Source organism: Pleurodeles waltl, chromosome 8 (assembly GCF_031143425.1).
Source record: "Pleurodeles waltl isolate 20211129_DDA chromosome 8, aPleWal1.hap1.20221129, whole genome shotgun sequence".
NCBI classification, from domain to species: domain Eukaryota; kingdom Metazoa; phylum Chordata; class Amphibia; order Caudata; family Salamandridae; genus Pleurodeles; species Pleurodeles waltl.
Window position 1 is genome coordinate 773,377,104 of NC_090447.1, and position 15,752 is coordinate 773,392,855.

The 15,752-nt window shown below is 43.1% G+C and overlaps 1 protein-coding gene across 3 annotated transcripts in view; it reads left to right on the plus strand.

Annotated features, from left to right (window-relative positions):
• The window catches only part of ATP11A (ATPase phospholipid transporting 11A), a 661,076-nt gene that overhangs the window by 498,342 nt on the left and 146,982 nt on the right, over window positions 1-15,752 (plus strand). For all 3 annotated transcript variants that reach the window (XM_069205024.1, XM_069205022.1, XM_069205021.1), the window contains exons 16-17: window positions 12,496-12,569; window positions 15,366-15,469. In XM_069205024.1, coding sequence (XP_069061125.1) covers window positions 12,496-12,569; window positions 15,366-15,469 — 178 coding nt within the window. The remainder of the gene's footprint in view (window positions 1-12,495; window positions 12,570-15,365; window positions 15,470-15,752) is intronic.

The following is a 15,752-nucleotide window of genomic DNA, read 5'->3' on the forward strand; positions in this document are numbered from 1 at the left end:
TTTTAAAACTAGACACCTAGGGGAATTCAGGATGGGGTGACTTGTTGGGCTCTCACCAGGTTCTGTCACCCAAACCTAAAAATTTGCCTAAAAACACATTTTCCTCACATTTCGGTGATGTAAAGTTCTGGAATCTGAGGGGAGCCTCAAGCTTCCTTCCCTCCAGCATTCCCCTAAGTCTCCTGATAAAGACGGTACCTCACTTGTGTGTGTAGGCCTAGTGCCCGCAAAAGGAAATGACTCAAAACTAATTGTGGAGACATCAAAATTATTTATCGCAAAACAACTTTGTTTTGCAAGGGGGTAACCTGCGGTTTTGACCTACAAAACCCAGACATTTCAGAAAACTAGACACCTAGCAGAGTCCAGCGAGATGTGCCTTGTGTGGCTCCCCCAACGTTTCCTACCCAGAATCTCCTGCAAACCTCAAATTTAGCTAAAAAAAAACAAACACATTTTCCTCACATTTCTATCTTGGATCACTGAGCCGGCACCAATTTTCTACAACCCAGCGTGCCCCTTGGTCTCCCGATAAAAATGATACCATCAGGTTGTAGCTAATATCAAGTGCCAGTGTTTCTGCTGATTTAAAAAAAAAAAAAAAAAAAAAAAAACCTGTCAGTTCTGGTGCCTGACGTTTAGGTGGCGGCTGACCAAATAACAGAGGTAAACTTTTCATTTCTGGCAGAAACAAATAACAAAAGTTGTACTGTTCAGAATACAAGTGGAAGGGCCCTGGAGCTGTAATGTCAGTTATTTGCTGCAATGCCTATTTTTACGTTAAACATATATTTACTCCAGTAGTACAGCACAGAGTTACATGACATTTATTGCTCATTACTAGATTAGACCTTCCTCCCTCTTCCCACACTAATCATGGGATGGCCTGGGGCATGATCACACCAGATGTGACCTCACTCATGGACAGCTATATGTGTTAAGTATTGAATTATATTATCTTTCATGCTAAAATAGTCTGTATGTAAGTGTACTTTGAAATCTTAACATGTATACCGGCAATCTTCTTTGGGATAACAGCTGATCTTAATCTGTATTGTGCTCCTATTCTGGGGAGTTGAAGAAATGGTGAGAAGCCTATGTTGATACCTCTTCAGTATAAGGACAATTTGTTTGTTTTAGTATTACAACACTCCTGACTAGTGTTTCTTTAATAGTTGCACTGGTCATGAGAAAAGTCAAACTATGTGTCTATTAACGAAGTAATTCAGAAGATACAATTCTATTCAGACCTCGTGTCATGGTTGTAACAAGTGTGATACTTGGCTATAAGTTATTTGTCTCCTTCTTTGCTTTTCTTTGAAGAAACATCATTGTATCTTACAACGTAAACAATACATTTTGTCAGGTATTGTAAATTTGTACACTAGAAATCAATGGTTCAGAATACTTACCTTGTGGGTATAATCCAGAGGGGCTCTATTAGGTCTTAAGACTTCAAATTGGTAATTGGCAAAGACAGAAGGGGTCATGTGGTCAATTGCTATATGTACTGAGAGATAAATAAATGAAATGAAACTAGTTTGTGATGTATGTTTTGATGTCGTTGGTAAGACCCCCGTCTATTGTTCTCTACAGTACTGGAGCATTCTTCTCGGGAGCCAAACTCAGTGAGACAGAGCTTGAAGGAATAGAGAAACAATAACACTCTCAAACACTAACCAGATCTCTAGCAAAGCTTTAGGTGGTAGGTATTTAACTTGAGGTTTTAGATATTTATCCTCAAGGATAAACTCTTTCCACCTGCTCAAAGGGTGAAACAGAGGAAGTCGATCAGTACCACCATCATTTGGAATTTAATTGTGTAGCTTGCAGATCTGACTTAAAGAGGTGACTTGTGGGAGGCCTCGAACCAGTATGGTTACTTTTTTCTTCTGTTCTTTGTGGTGCCTCTTCCTAAATCTGCCCCATAAAGAACACACTCTCAGTCTGAGCAGAGTACCTTTGAGTGATGGGAAAATACATGACCCTAGAAGACTGTCTATTTCTTGTTGCTATGGTTTACTGCTATGAATAAAAATAAATCAAAATCATTTTTCTAGTCTTTTCTATTGTAGATTTTTTTGCTGGTCCCACTTCAGTCGGAGAATAAAAAATGTAATTGACCATAATGGCATTAGAACAAATTTTAATTTATTAGTTCAATTAAAATAGTTTCAAAAGCAAACAGACCTGAACCATTCAGTGGAATAATTTATATTGCAATGCTACTGCAATTTGATGCCAGTACTAAGGGAGTCATTTTGAGTTTGGCAGAGAGGGTAACTCTACCATAGGTTGACAGAGCTCCTGCTTTTCTGTAGTCTGTTGACCTGTCTAATTTAGAGTTGAGTGAACCATTGTGTTTCTGATGGGGATCGAACAGTCCGTCCACCACAGGAGCACAAGTTCACTTCTTAGGGTTTGGCTACCGTGACTTAATTTCCCTACCCTCATCTGTGCTGGGTGGCATTGCTGATCCAGATATAGAACACAAGCAATGAGGCTAATGACCCTTTTTTGATCTTCGGTAACACTCCCGGGAAGGCAGGGATCTCTGTGTTTGGTAGCTGATCTTCTGCGTTGTGGGCAGAGGCCAGGTCATCTGAAGGGTGTGCTGTCTAAGTCTAGATAACCCTTTAAGTGTCCATCCTGCCATCACAGGTGTTACTTTAATACACATTTATATGCTAAACCCATGATCATAAGTATATTGTGCTAAAAGGTTGTGTAAATATCAACAATTGTAGACATGCATGTGGTCTGTAGACAAGGAATCTTTGTGAGCCTCATTTATGAATATAATTTTTTTGAAATTGCTCTGTTTCAAAATGAACTTCCTTGCTGCTGTTCATTTCATGATTGTTCTGTTCAGGATTGACTACAGGCTGCCTGCGAAGACCCGATATCACCATACACACCACACACAGCAACAAAAGCTTGGAGTTTTCAGAAATGAGGTTTGGATAAGCCATTTTTCAGCGATGCTGCTGACAGTCTACTGCACTGATCCGTCCATCTAGTTCAATGTCTACCCCACCCTCCATTCTCTAGTTGTCAATTTAACTGCTTCATGATATGTCCTGGTTTAACTTCCCTGTATTCTCTTACTCCCTGTCTAATCGCTCAAGCTTCTGTATCTTTTCTGCAGCTGCTTTCTGACCCATATAATTGGTCAATTAGTTCTTTGTACCTACCTGCCGCCTTCTCCAACTCTCAGTCTAACCAATCAATCCCTTACTAGCACTTTTTAGAAACCTTAACCTTATCAGCTGCCAGTTGAACACCCTGACCAGCCAGTCACTCTGCTTACCCATTTCACCTATCATTGGTACCCTGGCTAATCCTTTATGTATAATTGGACCACTTTGTAATGCTTCAACCATGACAGGATTCCAGTGTCACCTCTTCCATCTCTGGGTCACATTAACATGCTCTTCTAACTTGCGCCCCCTGCAGTTGTCTCAACTGTGGTTGGTGTTGCCATAGATTAGCATTAAGTGATCAATCTTCGTGTGACAGGGCCTGCTAGTGTCATGTTCTGTACCGGTAGAAATAGATTGGCAAACCCTTGTAACCTCCTTCTATTAAATGTGCAGTCTACACACTTGTTTCTGATCTCTTTAGGCTTGTTCCCTTGCTGGCACCTTAAGGGAGATGAAAATCAAGGTTTAAGTCACATTGGGATGTTATCAGCTTTTAGAAGTTGTACATTAGTTCTACCACCTCATAATATCTCCAGGACAAAAGCAACAGTTATTACTGTAAGTCCTCGCCCCTCCCTTCATTCTCAATTTCTTGACTATATTCTCTTTTATCAGTTCTAAAATCTCAATCCATTTCCTTTTCTTCCTCCAGCTTATCTTCACTGCTCTGCACTCCACCAACTTCCTTTCATTTCCTGCCTCTGGTTTTCTTTCCCTACATCTGACCTCTCTATTGCACCTCCATCAGGACCCCCTACTGTTCCCTTGCATGCTTCCGGATCTGAAGGAGGTCTTCTCTCCAGTGTGGATTACAACTAATTCAGAAGCCATTGTACATGTTTGGAATCCATGGTACCTAGACCCTCAGTAAGCTGTAACATTCTTGAGATCACTCTTTTTCCTCTGGATGAAAAAATGTTGAGCACCTTGGGATTCCAGTTGGTGGATACTTTCTTCAGGCCTCTTGAAATCCTTTTCTCCAGCAGGAGGTTTCTCCAAATATCCCCCTTCCTCTTGTTTCCTTCTGAGGTCCTGTGTATTACTTAGCATAATAGATTAAAAGAATCTCAGTCTTGGAGGTCTCAGCCTTTAAGAGCTTAGAGTTAACATTTATGCCGGAAGTGTTTGGGGCCAAACCACCTTGGGCAGACATGACCTCTGTCACTTCATGTATTACTCCAGCAGAAGTCTGCCTTCCCTATATTTCACTGTATCACTCCAACACAAATCATCTGTCCGTGTGTCTATAGGTATCACTCCAAGAATGTGTTTTTCCTGTACCTTCATGTTCTGCACTAGCAGAGGCCTCCTTTTTCCTGTCACCCTGCCTTTAACTCCAGCCGAGATCGGCCTTCCATGTACTCCCCTTCAGCAGAAAATTCCTGTCCTTGTGTCTGTATGGATTACTCCAGGAGAAGTCTGCCTTTCGTGTTCATTCATGTATTAAGCCTGCAGTCGTCCACTTTTCCTGTGGCCCCCATGTTTTTCTCCAGAAGTCTAGCATACCTCTCCTTCACATATAACTTCAGCAGAGGTTTGCGGTCCTTGTTTCCATATGTATTACTCCAGAGGAGGTCTGCCTTCCCTTTACACCTATACGTTATTTCAGCAGAGGTGTACTGTCCCTGTGCGCAGGAGATGTCTACCTTCTCCGTACTCGTATGTAGATGCCCACTGTATGTATTACTCCAGGAGAAGTATATCTTCTCTCTGCCCGACGTGTTGCCTCAGCAGAAGTCCGCTATCTGTAGCTCCATTTATTATTCCACAATAACCCTCCCATGCAGAGTAAATCTAATAGAACTAAGCGATACCCTTCCTGTAAAATGTCTCCACCCAAGGCAACTAGCCACAGCTCGGCTGCAAATCAGACAGTGAGCACATATTGCTCTCAACCTGATGGGGTAATGTGAAACTGTAAAGGACAGAGATAATGTAACAGAAACAGATTACACCACTTTCTAAAAATCTAACTAAGCCTCTCACACCTTTGAGCATCGAGCAACTGCTCCTGATACACTGATGATGAATGTGTTATCTAAGTAAAGCCAAAATAAACAAGCATTTTCAATGCAACGGGTCTCGCATTTGCCCGAGTTAGAGCTATTAGCGGTGTAAAGAAAAAAAAGCGCAGCGCGATGGCACTATGTAGAATGCAGCGCAATGGCGCTGCGTGGGAAATAAACAGTTAAAGTAGTCCGGACCCCAGGCTCAAAACATCGAGCCTCGTATGTTTCTAGTAGTTTACTGGTGCTGTGTAGGTGGGCTAAACACCGGCAAAAGGCACGACGTATGCATACCTTTCACAAATGAAAGCAAGCGGATTGTAAAAGGCAAGCCCACGAACCAATGTAAGTGACTGACGTGACATGGGCATGGTTTGAAGCCCAAAGAGAGATTACTGAATGGACTGAGCGCTTTTCGCTCGCCCATAAAAAGGAGGCCTGGCTTCTACCTGAAAATCGTGATCTAGCCTATGGTCTTTACCAATGCTTCTAAATAGTTTTGCATTTGATTTCTGATGAAAGCAGTTGGTAAAAAGTGATAATTGTTTGAATTAATTTCAGCCATTCCTAATTACTATGGGCCTCAATCCAGTTCCATTGTTTTTACTCAGCATGCCAATTCATACAGGACCCTGCCATTGATCCTGCACCAATAGGAACAGTGGGGCCAGAACTGCCATGCCCCCTTAAACAAAATGGAATGTGATGTGGCCCAAGTAATTACCTGCAAGCTGAGAGTATTTCTAACATTTCAACCATTACTTTTCTGTTTCCCCAGTGCGATGTTTAGCTATATGGACCTGATTACACCTAAGTAGGCCAAAACTGCTCTGGGGTTGATTGTGTTCCTATTTAGAGGGGACCTGGTAGTTCAGGTTGGACTGTTCCTGGTGAAGCAGGACCAAGACTGATTTGCAGTTGGCTGGTTCCTGTCTGAGAAGACATGGTGAGCAAAAGAATGATGGACTCTGCAGCCCCTGGTAGTTCCCCATGGATGAAAATAATTCATGCGTTCCACCTATGCAACTTTTGTTTCCTCATCAGAAACCTTGTCTCAACCCTGCAGCATACATGCCAGTCCTCCCGATTCAGGTGGGAGACTTCCGATTTCAAGGTTAGTCTCCCTATTCCTGCATTCACAAATCAGATTCCTCAACAGGCTTCAGCTGACGGTGATTGGTCTAGTGAGAATTGTAGTATTCAATGTTAGTAACCTGCTCCTGCAGGCCAGTGCACAACATTTTTTACACAAACACTCTGCCTGCCATAGCGCTTTCTCCGTGCTCCTGACAGGTAAGGAAAACAAAATCATGCATCTGCTTTTCTAATATCCGATCCAGCAGTAGCAAACTGTCAAGCCTCATAAATGACAATAGACTCAATTAAGGCTTCAGCAGAAGTCTCCCACTTTCCTCTTCTAAAATGTTGGCATTAGCTGTTAAATTGTGTACTAGTGAATATTCTAATCTTACTCTCCCTATAAAAGGTGCCCCTCATCCCCTTCCCATAATGTATGTGTTCAATGTGCTAAAGGATAGAAATGATTATAAAGAAATGTTCATTCTCAAGTTACATTTAAAACTACAATAATTTATCCAACCATTAAACTTTCAGTTGCAAATTGTTGCTCTCGATTTACTGTTTTAAACTCAGTAAACTGAGTTGAACGGTTAAAATATTCCAAATTCTTAAGTTTCTGAAAAATTATTTTAATTTATTTTTATTTAAAAGCAGGGTGTTTTTAAAAACATAGGCCCTCATTACGAGCCTGGCGGTCTGTGACCGCCAGGCTCGCGGTTGGCGGGAGCACCGCCGACAGCCTGGCGGTGCCCCTTAGGGCATTCTGACCGCGGCGCTTTGGCCGCGGTCAGTGCAGGAAAACCGGCGGTCTCCCGCCGGTTTTCCGCTGCCCGTCAGAATCCTCCAAGGCGGCGCAGAATGCTGCGCCGCCTTGGGGATTCTGACACCCCCTACCGCCATCCTGTTCCTGGCGGTTCGCCCGCCAGGAACAGGATGGCGGTAGGGGGTGTCGCGGGGCCCCTGGGGGCCCCTGCAGTGCCCATGCCAATGGCATGGGCACTGCAGGGGCCCCCGTAAGAGGGCCCCGCTTGTATTTCACTGTCTGCATAGCAGACAGTGAAATACGCGACGGGTGCAGTAGCACCCGTCGCACCTTCCCACTCCGCCGGCTCGATTCCGAGCCGGCGTCCTCGTGGGAAGGTTGTTTCCCGCTGGGCTGGCGGGCGGCCTTAAGGCGGCCGCCAGCCTGCCCAGCGGGAAACTCAGAATGCCGGCCGCGGTCTTCAGACCGCGGTGCGGTATTCCTGCGGCGCAACTTTGGCGGGCGGCCTCCGCCGCCCGTCAAAGTTGTAATGAGGGCCATAGTCACAAAAAAAGAACTTAAGAACAATCCTTTGCTTTTCCTGTTACTTGCCCTAATTATTTCACAGATACGTGCCACAAGTGGTGTCCTTGTTCAGAATACCTTTATATGGTGATATGTGTTGGCAGAACATTATCAAAGTACCTCAGCAAGGCGCGTGGTATACTGTGGCCAAAAGGAAGAGTCACCAGGACAGCGTTTGAAGGGCAATCTACGATAGTCAGTCCTATATCAACACACTAAATGTTCAAAGCTGCTAGGTGTGAGGTTATCACTGTTCCTAATCTTTCAAACCCTTATTCTAATAGGTCACAAGGCAAGTGGCATGTACATAACTGCAACAATGGCAATACTGTCATACACATCCTGGCATTTTGGGAATTGAGGCATGAGCTTTCAGTTGTTGAACGTAAGATTATGGAAAATGGCAAAATAATTCCTCCAGAAAGTTTGTTAGACATCTACAATGAAGGATAACTTGGTGGTGCTAAAGCTAAGAATAGTATGAAACACTCAAACTGATGGCCACTTACAGATTTAGCAATAGAAAGAAGGGTAAGAGAGACAGTGTAAATTGTAATAATTCAGACAAAACATTGACTGCACTTGATCTACCTTTGTATCCTAGTAAAAGTCCTGAGATGCCATAGGAAGGAATAGGCATAGGCATTACATCTCCCATTTGTGAGACTGAGAGCCAAAGCATATTACTGTCAATCTCAATCATTTCTCTAAGTTGCCAGATATTGTTATAGTCACTAAAGCAGATTCTAGTGTAGTTGTGCGTTATCTTGATATTTTCTTAAAGGAGGGTTTACCAAAACCAGTTTTGAGCAATGATGGCCCTCAGTTTAGTTCAGACGTTTTCCAAACCTTTTTGAAAAAGTACAGATTATTGCATTAAACAATTTCTGTTTATCATCCAGCAGGCAGTGGTGCTGTGGAGCATTTTAAAAAGCTTATCAAGGGCATCATAAAGTTAGTCAGCAATGGTGATATGAGTTGAGGGAGAGAATTCTACATACTTTGTGGACATAAAAACTAACTCCCTGTTATTGGTCGTCTTTTTAATCTTGCCACCCCCCTTGGCGGAAAGACAGACTCACCAATGTGTGAAATTTTTAATCATCAGTGTGTTCCAATAGCTCCCTAGAGGGCTGGGATATGGGGTATAGGAAATGTGCTAAGAAGCCTCCTTTTTTGCCACAATGTATCCCTAATTATCTTTGCCACGAGGAACTGGCTATTCCTTATATCGAAGACATGATTAAACTCGCACCACTTAAACTTTGGGTTTCTAGTTGGTCTAACCCTAATGCGATTTTGAATCAATTCATTATCACGGAATGTCTATCCTGTGAGAAGGGTATGTATATTCCATGGCTGGCTTTTGCCCATAATTGGTTTATGAAACTATGTAGCAAATCCTTTTTTTCTAATCCTTTGGTAATAGTTTAAAAAAATAAGTTTGGTATTCAGAAATTCTTCTTTGACAACATGTGAATTGCCAGGGAAGAGACTGAATTATCGAAGATGCATGCAAAACAACATGTGTTTTTTAAAAACTGTTGTAGGAATGGATCCCTATTTAACGTGGGTATCCTGTTATTGGGAACGTGGTCTTTTCTTTATATTCAAATATGGATCAATCCAGTGTTTGTTGCGTTTCCCGGTAGGCCAATACAGTGTTGCTGATTTACTTACCTGCCCTTGCGATAAAAGATCTAGCCAGTCCCTGTTGCGTTTTGTGTTTTTTTTGTAAATAATATACTGTTTTTACTAAATGATTTCTAATTCCTATTTTTAAAAGATACAGTTCCATGAGCTATTGGGAAGTTCTGTATTTTTGTACAATTGCTGAAAGATACGTTTATTTGTTTGCATGTTGGAGGTTATTTTTTAATCTCTTGTCCAGCATTGCAAAACGTTACCATTTTAAAGATCCTCTGTTTTATTGATTGACTAATGTTACCATTTTGGACATTTTGGAATTCTTTGTTTTTATATTGTACTTTTAGAAGTGTGCATGTGATATTCAAAATAAAAGGCCTAATTTAGATATTGGCGGATGGGTTACTCCATCCCAATGGTGACGGATATCCTTTCCGCCTAAATCTAAATCCCATAGGACGTTAATAGGGTTTAGATTTCTGCAGACGGGACATCCGACACTGTAGTGATGGAGTAACCTGTCTGCCAATACCTAAATCAGGCCCAAAGGCTTTTGGATTTGATTTTTAAATCCCTATTCATCCACTGGTCATAGCCCTTTTGAGCTGATGAGGAGAACACTGTTTTCAAAAGACAATTTAGGTTGGCTGCCCAGATGTAGAATAGTGAATTGGCCACAAGAAGTGGCAAAGAGGAATTTAGCTTATGTTTAAGGTTGCTACAAAAGATTTGATGATGATAAACCTATTTATAAACAAGTTGACATTAAGATAGGAGACTAGTGAGAGTAAGAAGTTTAATTGCTTTGGAAAGATTAAAGTAAACTCTACCAACCCTTTAGAGTGAAAAAAGAACATTGTAACTTGATATTACTTAGTGATGTTAAGGCATGGAACCTGAAAGGCGTTGCTTTCTACAAAAGGAAACAGGATGTACCTGTGCGTTGTGAAAAATGAGAAAAACAGTTTACAGGAAACTTTAATTGGTTGCTGCAGGAATATGATTGTCCGTCTCAGAGATGAAATGCAATAGATGGTGTGTACCAATAAAATTATGTGGGCATTCACCACCAGCAACACAAACATCAATTTGACCTAAGTATCCATGTAGAGAAATATGGTAGGCGTGGTAGAAGAGTGCCCAAAGCTACAAGGTTAAAGGATTGTTGTTGTGAATAATAACTATTTATTGTACATAATGTCCCAGCGTGCATATGTTATTGTTGTCTCCAAAACAAATTAGCCAGTATTATAAATTGAAGTTTCATTTTTTTTTCCAAAAATGTTATGTGGTAATGTAGAAACTTATGCATAGGATTCTGTCAATGGCTGTTGGAGACAGAGCAGGCTGTTTGTGCGGTCCCCTGTGCCGTGCCTGGGTCTGATAACTTTTACAATAAAGACACTTCCAAGGTCTTTACTACACCACTCTCCTTGTGGGTGGTTTAGGAAGACACTGGTACCAAGTAAATGGTTGACAGAGAGCATGCCCATCTTTGTTGAGTCCTGGTGCTCTGCGGGGATTCCCATTCCAGCCTTACTGACTGGGATCATTTCTTGAACTTTGGGATACTCCTATGCTAGAGAACATGATGACATTGATAGGGACTTCTCCTTGTCCTGATTCGTACTCCTAAAGGTCTCATGGGCCATCATATCACTCCTTTTGGTGGCTCATCTTGTCAGTCTTCTGCTCTTGGAGCTTCGCATCCCTTTCATGCCACATCCATGGACAAATGAAACCACCACTTCTGCCTCAGTATCCTCAGCACCACTACAGACTCCAGCCTTGAAGACGCCCCAGCAGCTCTCCCTTCTCTTTGATTTAGGGTAATCAGTTGCTGGTCTGCAGGATCATCTGAGGTAAGATGCATGACAAACATACCCATTTCAAGCACTCCTATGAGTATTGCTGGTCTCAGCTGTGATGATAATGAAATTCCTCTTTCTGCTCAAGTTGCTGACCACAGCCTAATGTCAGCAAAATTATCGAGAAATAATCTAAAACTGTGAGCCTCTTTGTTACTCGGTTGCGCGCAAGCACGCCTGTTTGTGGTCTCACCTTTATGGTGCGACACTCCTCCCGTTGTCAGCCTTATATTTGGTTCAGAAAGACCGTGGTGTCCAGTGAAGCAGTGGCCTCATGCCTGCTCCTTTTCTACGCTGTCACATGGTCTTGTGCACATTCTACAGAGTGTCGTCTGCTTTAGTTATCACTCGCAGCCCACTGGCAAGGCGCATGCTACCAGTGCTTAATTTGTAAATAAAAACGTCCCGGTGCCCAAAGCCCTCCTCTTAAAGACATGGCTGCTGCAATTAAATGTGCGAGCACGGAATACTGAGGCAGCGTAAACCTGAAGCCATCTTGGGCCTCTTCAATAAGTTTACAGCCACTCCCTGCCCCTTTAGCTCACTCCTGCAGCTTGCTGTCTTCTCCCTTTCTGACGCTTTTCCGTTTTTCTCTTCCTCCGTCTTTCCCATATGAGGCATTTGCTCACAGTAAATGCTTGAGGCAAAAAAATAAGCGCCGGCCCTGAAAAATAAGTGCCGATGCTCCGCACCGGAAGCAACAAGCACAAATTAGGCACTGCATGCTACAGACATCCCACGTACATACATGATCCTCACAAAATGAGGAATTCAGGAGGCTTCCATTAGTGCGGTGGCTGCCTCAATATTAATCTTTCTCGTCCGATGCTCGAAATAGCTGCCTCTTCCGTCTGTTTTCCAGCAGAAATGGGCTCACACTGTTCCCACCAGCAGCGTTTGCCGACACTTAAGTTTCATGTGCTGCTTTGTGGTGAAGCCTCTGAGGCGAGATCCAGGATCTGATGAACAGTGAAGTTAACTTGTTTTCATTATGCACGAACCTGTTGCCACCACAAGACCGTGGCATGGCCCTTGTGTAGCTGGTTAGTAGTGGTGAAATGCGGACTGTGCAGCAAATGTTCAGGCGCCTAGTCGTATCAGCTGTCAACATAAACTGATGATTTTAATGATAAAATATAACATGATCTTAATGAGAATGTGTGGCTATTGTAATGTGTATAAATCGTTATGTTAACATACTGTTTTTTCAGGTTTATCATATGCATCCCTAACTATGTTGTGTCAGTAACATGGGCACACTGCAGTGCTCCATTTAACATCTTTTTAATAAAAACGGATAATATATTCAAAATTAAGCACAGAGAACCATGTTAAAAATGTACATATCTTTTAATGTTTTCCAGGTTTGAACAATTAGAAGTTTTGAGTTTTGATTCAGTAAGAAGGAGAATGAGTGTAATTGTGAGATCCGCTGCAGGTACAGTTATCACGTTCTACTTGTTAGTATCAATGTTTAATTGATCGCTTTTTGGTATTTTTGGGCTTGTCTAACTGCATTTCTTATTGGCTAGTGCTTTTGTAGTCGGGGGCGTTTATTTCGAGATAGGCTTAAACGTTCCTGACCCTCCTTCAATTATAAAGACATTGTGGTGGATCTAATAAACAGCATGACGATTCATAGATCAATTCACATCATGCCCTCTGCCCAGCATCCTAAAGGTTCCTCCCCTACACACTGCCAGTGCTTCATTTGTAAAACAAAGTGTATTGGTGCCCAAAGCTCTGCTCCGAATTAAGTAGTGACGCCCAGTACCAAGGCTACGTAGCCTAGAGTCCACCTCAGGCTTCTGTAACCCACACCAGGCACTCCCAGCCCCATATTTTCACTCGGCCAGGTTCCTGCTTCCCCCATATTATGATGGACAGCTTCTCCTTCTTTCAGTTTTGTTTTCTTCCTTTTACTTGCGGCCAGTCACTGATGTGGTAAAAGAAGTGCCGGTCCCTGAAAATGAGTGCCGTGGCCCTCACTGGCACCCACCGGCTCAACTTAAGCACTGCGTGCTGCAGTCCAAATATGTGTGATTTGGACAATAGTACGGCTGAATCTCACATCCAGCTGCCATCATTGCTTTGTGTGTTCTGCTGCCAATGGTTTTCCTTTATTTTTCTCTCTCCTTTAAGTGTGAGGAGCTATTGCATGGGAGGGAACAGGACAGAGGTGTTCCACAAAGAAGCGCAGCTCATTCCATAACCGACCATGCATTGCATGAAGCTCTGACTGTACGTTTCTGAATTCCCAGTTCGAAGTAATCGTGCCACTGGCCTCTGCCCCTCCATCCCATAAGCGCCATCAGCTAGCTCCAGAGATGGAGGGATCTAGTGCCAGGATGAAGCTTATGGCAATAACGGTGCAGGCACAAACGATATATTGGCTCCCAATGGCTTTTGGCATGCACAGGTAAAAGATCTTTCAGGCTCTGATTATTAGTGGCCCGGGGCGGTTTCCGATTGAGGGGGGTGGGGGGGGGGGGAGATTAGGAACCCCCTGGAGGCCATTACAAGTGGGCCAGTGTTCGAGCTCAGCTGTCTTCGGAGCAAAGCTTAGATCCTACCACCCCTGCCCAGTGCTTAATTTGTGCTTGCTGTTTCCAGTGCTGAGCACCAGCACTTATTTTTGAGGACCGGGGCTTATTCTTCTGCCTCAAGCATTTGCTGTGAGCAAAAGACACATATGGGAACGACGGAGGAAGGGAAAATGATAAAGCGTCACAAAGGGAGAAAGTAGAAAGCTGCAAGAGAGAGCTGAAGGGGCAGGAAGTGGCTTTATATGGATTGATGAGGCCCCCGATGGCTTCAGGATTACGCCGCCTCAGTATTCCGTGTTCGCACATTTAATTGCAGCAGCCGCGTGTTTAACAGGAGGGATTTGGGCACCGGCACGTTTTTATTGACAAATTAAGCACTGCCCCTGCCCCTATCCCCACCCTCAGCCCCGCAGGGGGAGCTTGCCATGCTCTCCTCGACATTCCTGCTGCCTCCTCAGTCACCACAATGCCACAGATTCTCCTTCCACCCTCCAAAGTACTAGGTACAGCCCCCGTCCTTAGCCAGTGAGACTGACATTTATTAACTCAATCTTGCCACCTCTCTTTCCCCAAGACTAGAAAGAGTCCTGGGCCAAAGAAAGACACTTAGGGTAAACAGCAAAGTGTCCCGGCCTCAGAGTGCCGTTTTACACCACCCCACCCGCCACCTCACAGCAACAAGACCGGGTGTGGGACCTCACCCAGCCAATGGGAGACAGCACAACCCTTGGCCAGAGGCCAGTCTCTAACTGGCAACTTCTGACCAGCACTAAAGCTGCCCGTGCCTCCTGGGTGCTAGCAGGCAGCCCACCATAACCATCACGTGAACCAATAACTGGTGCCAGAAGAGCTGTCCCTTACCCTTTCGAGCCATTTCGAGTACCATTAGTGAGGTTGCAGAAGTTTGGATACATCTTTCGAAAAAAACTAATATTTGTTTTAACCAGCTGTTATCTAAATGTGGGCATTTGCTGCACGTAAGTGGACGTGTTTTAAAAGGATAGCGGTTTTCCATGCCTATATATGTTTTTATTAAAATGAGAGGAATTGCTTTATTTGCTTCAGAAATGGATGCCGTGCTGACCATAGTGGCCGTTTATGTCATGTTCCGCTAGCCCGAATTTACCAATCCAGCCCTTCTTAAATTCGTTGTACCCAGCCCTTCTTCTGCCACTTATGCAGTATTTTTGCCCTGCAGTGAACTATTGGTCACGTTTTTTTATTCCAAAGGACTTCACGTCGAGCAACCCTAAACCCATACTTATCTCAAATTTGTGTTCTATCCCTGTAGAATGACCCAGCAGCAAGACTGTGCAAAATTAATGTGTACGTTTCTGATCTTGGTTTGAATTATGTTTTTATTTATACTTGTATTTTTCTTGTACCTATTTCTATTATCCTCTGTATGTTTTTCCTTCCTTCTTTCTGCATTTGTTTTCAGTCATCATTTGTGCAGAAAAATGAGCAGCCCAATGCTTAATACAACCGGAACTTGAATTGTGGTAATTAAAGAAATGCGAACATAATCCTTCTTGGAAGTATTGTTATGATTTTTCTTATTTTCGAAAAGGTATCTACAGTCTTTGGTTCACTAGGCCTGTGTCTGACTTATTTCATTCGTTCGCTGTTCAGTTCAAAGTGACTGTCCGGCATCAGACTGGAATGAATTGCCCGTTATCCTTTTGCAGGTGATATTTTCCTCTTCTGCAAAGGGGCAGACTCCTCCATCTTTCCCAGAGTCAGAGAGGGCAAAGTGGACCAAATCCGATCAAGAGTTGAGCGCAATGCGGTGGTAAGATTAAGAATAATTTATTATTTATCTTTCCTCCTAACATTTTCTGCAGAGCCACGGGCGTGCTCTGTTGATATGGCGTGCCCATGAGATAAAACTGTTGAGTGACTGGCGTTTTTCAGGCATAAAAGATGTACCTAAACTGATCCCTTAATTGGAATGATCCATACATTATATGTATTGGAAATTGTCTCTCTTGCGTGCAGCACTCGTGATTAGGTAATACTTGGAGTGAAAACAACTAGTTGGCACTCATCTGGCTCCGTATTCAAAGCTGGAAAGA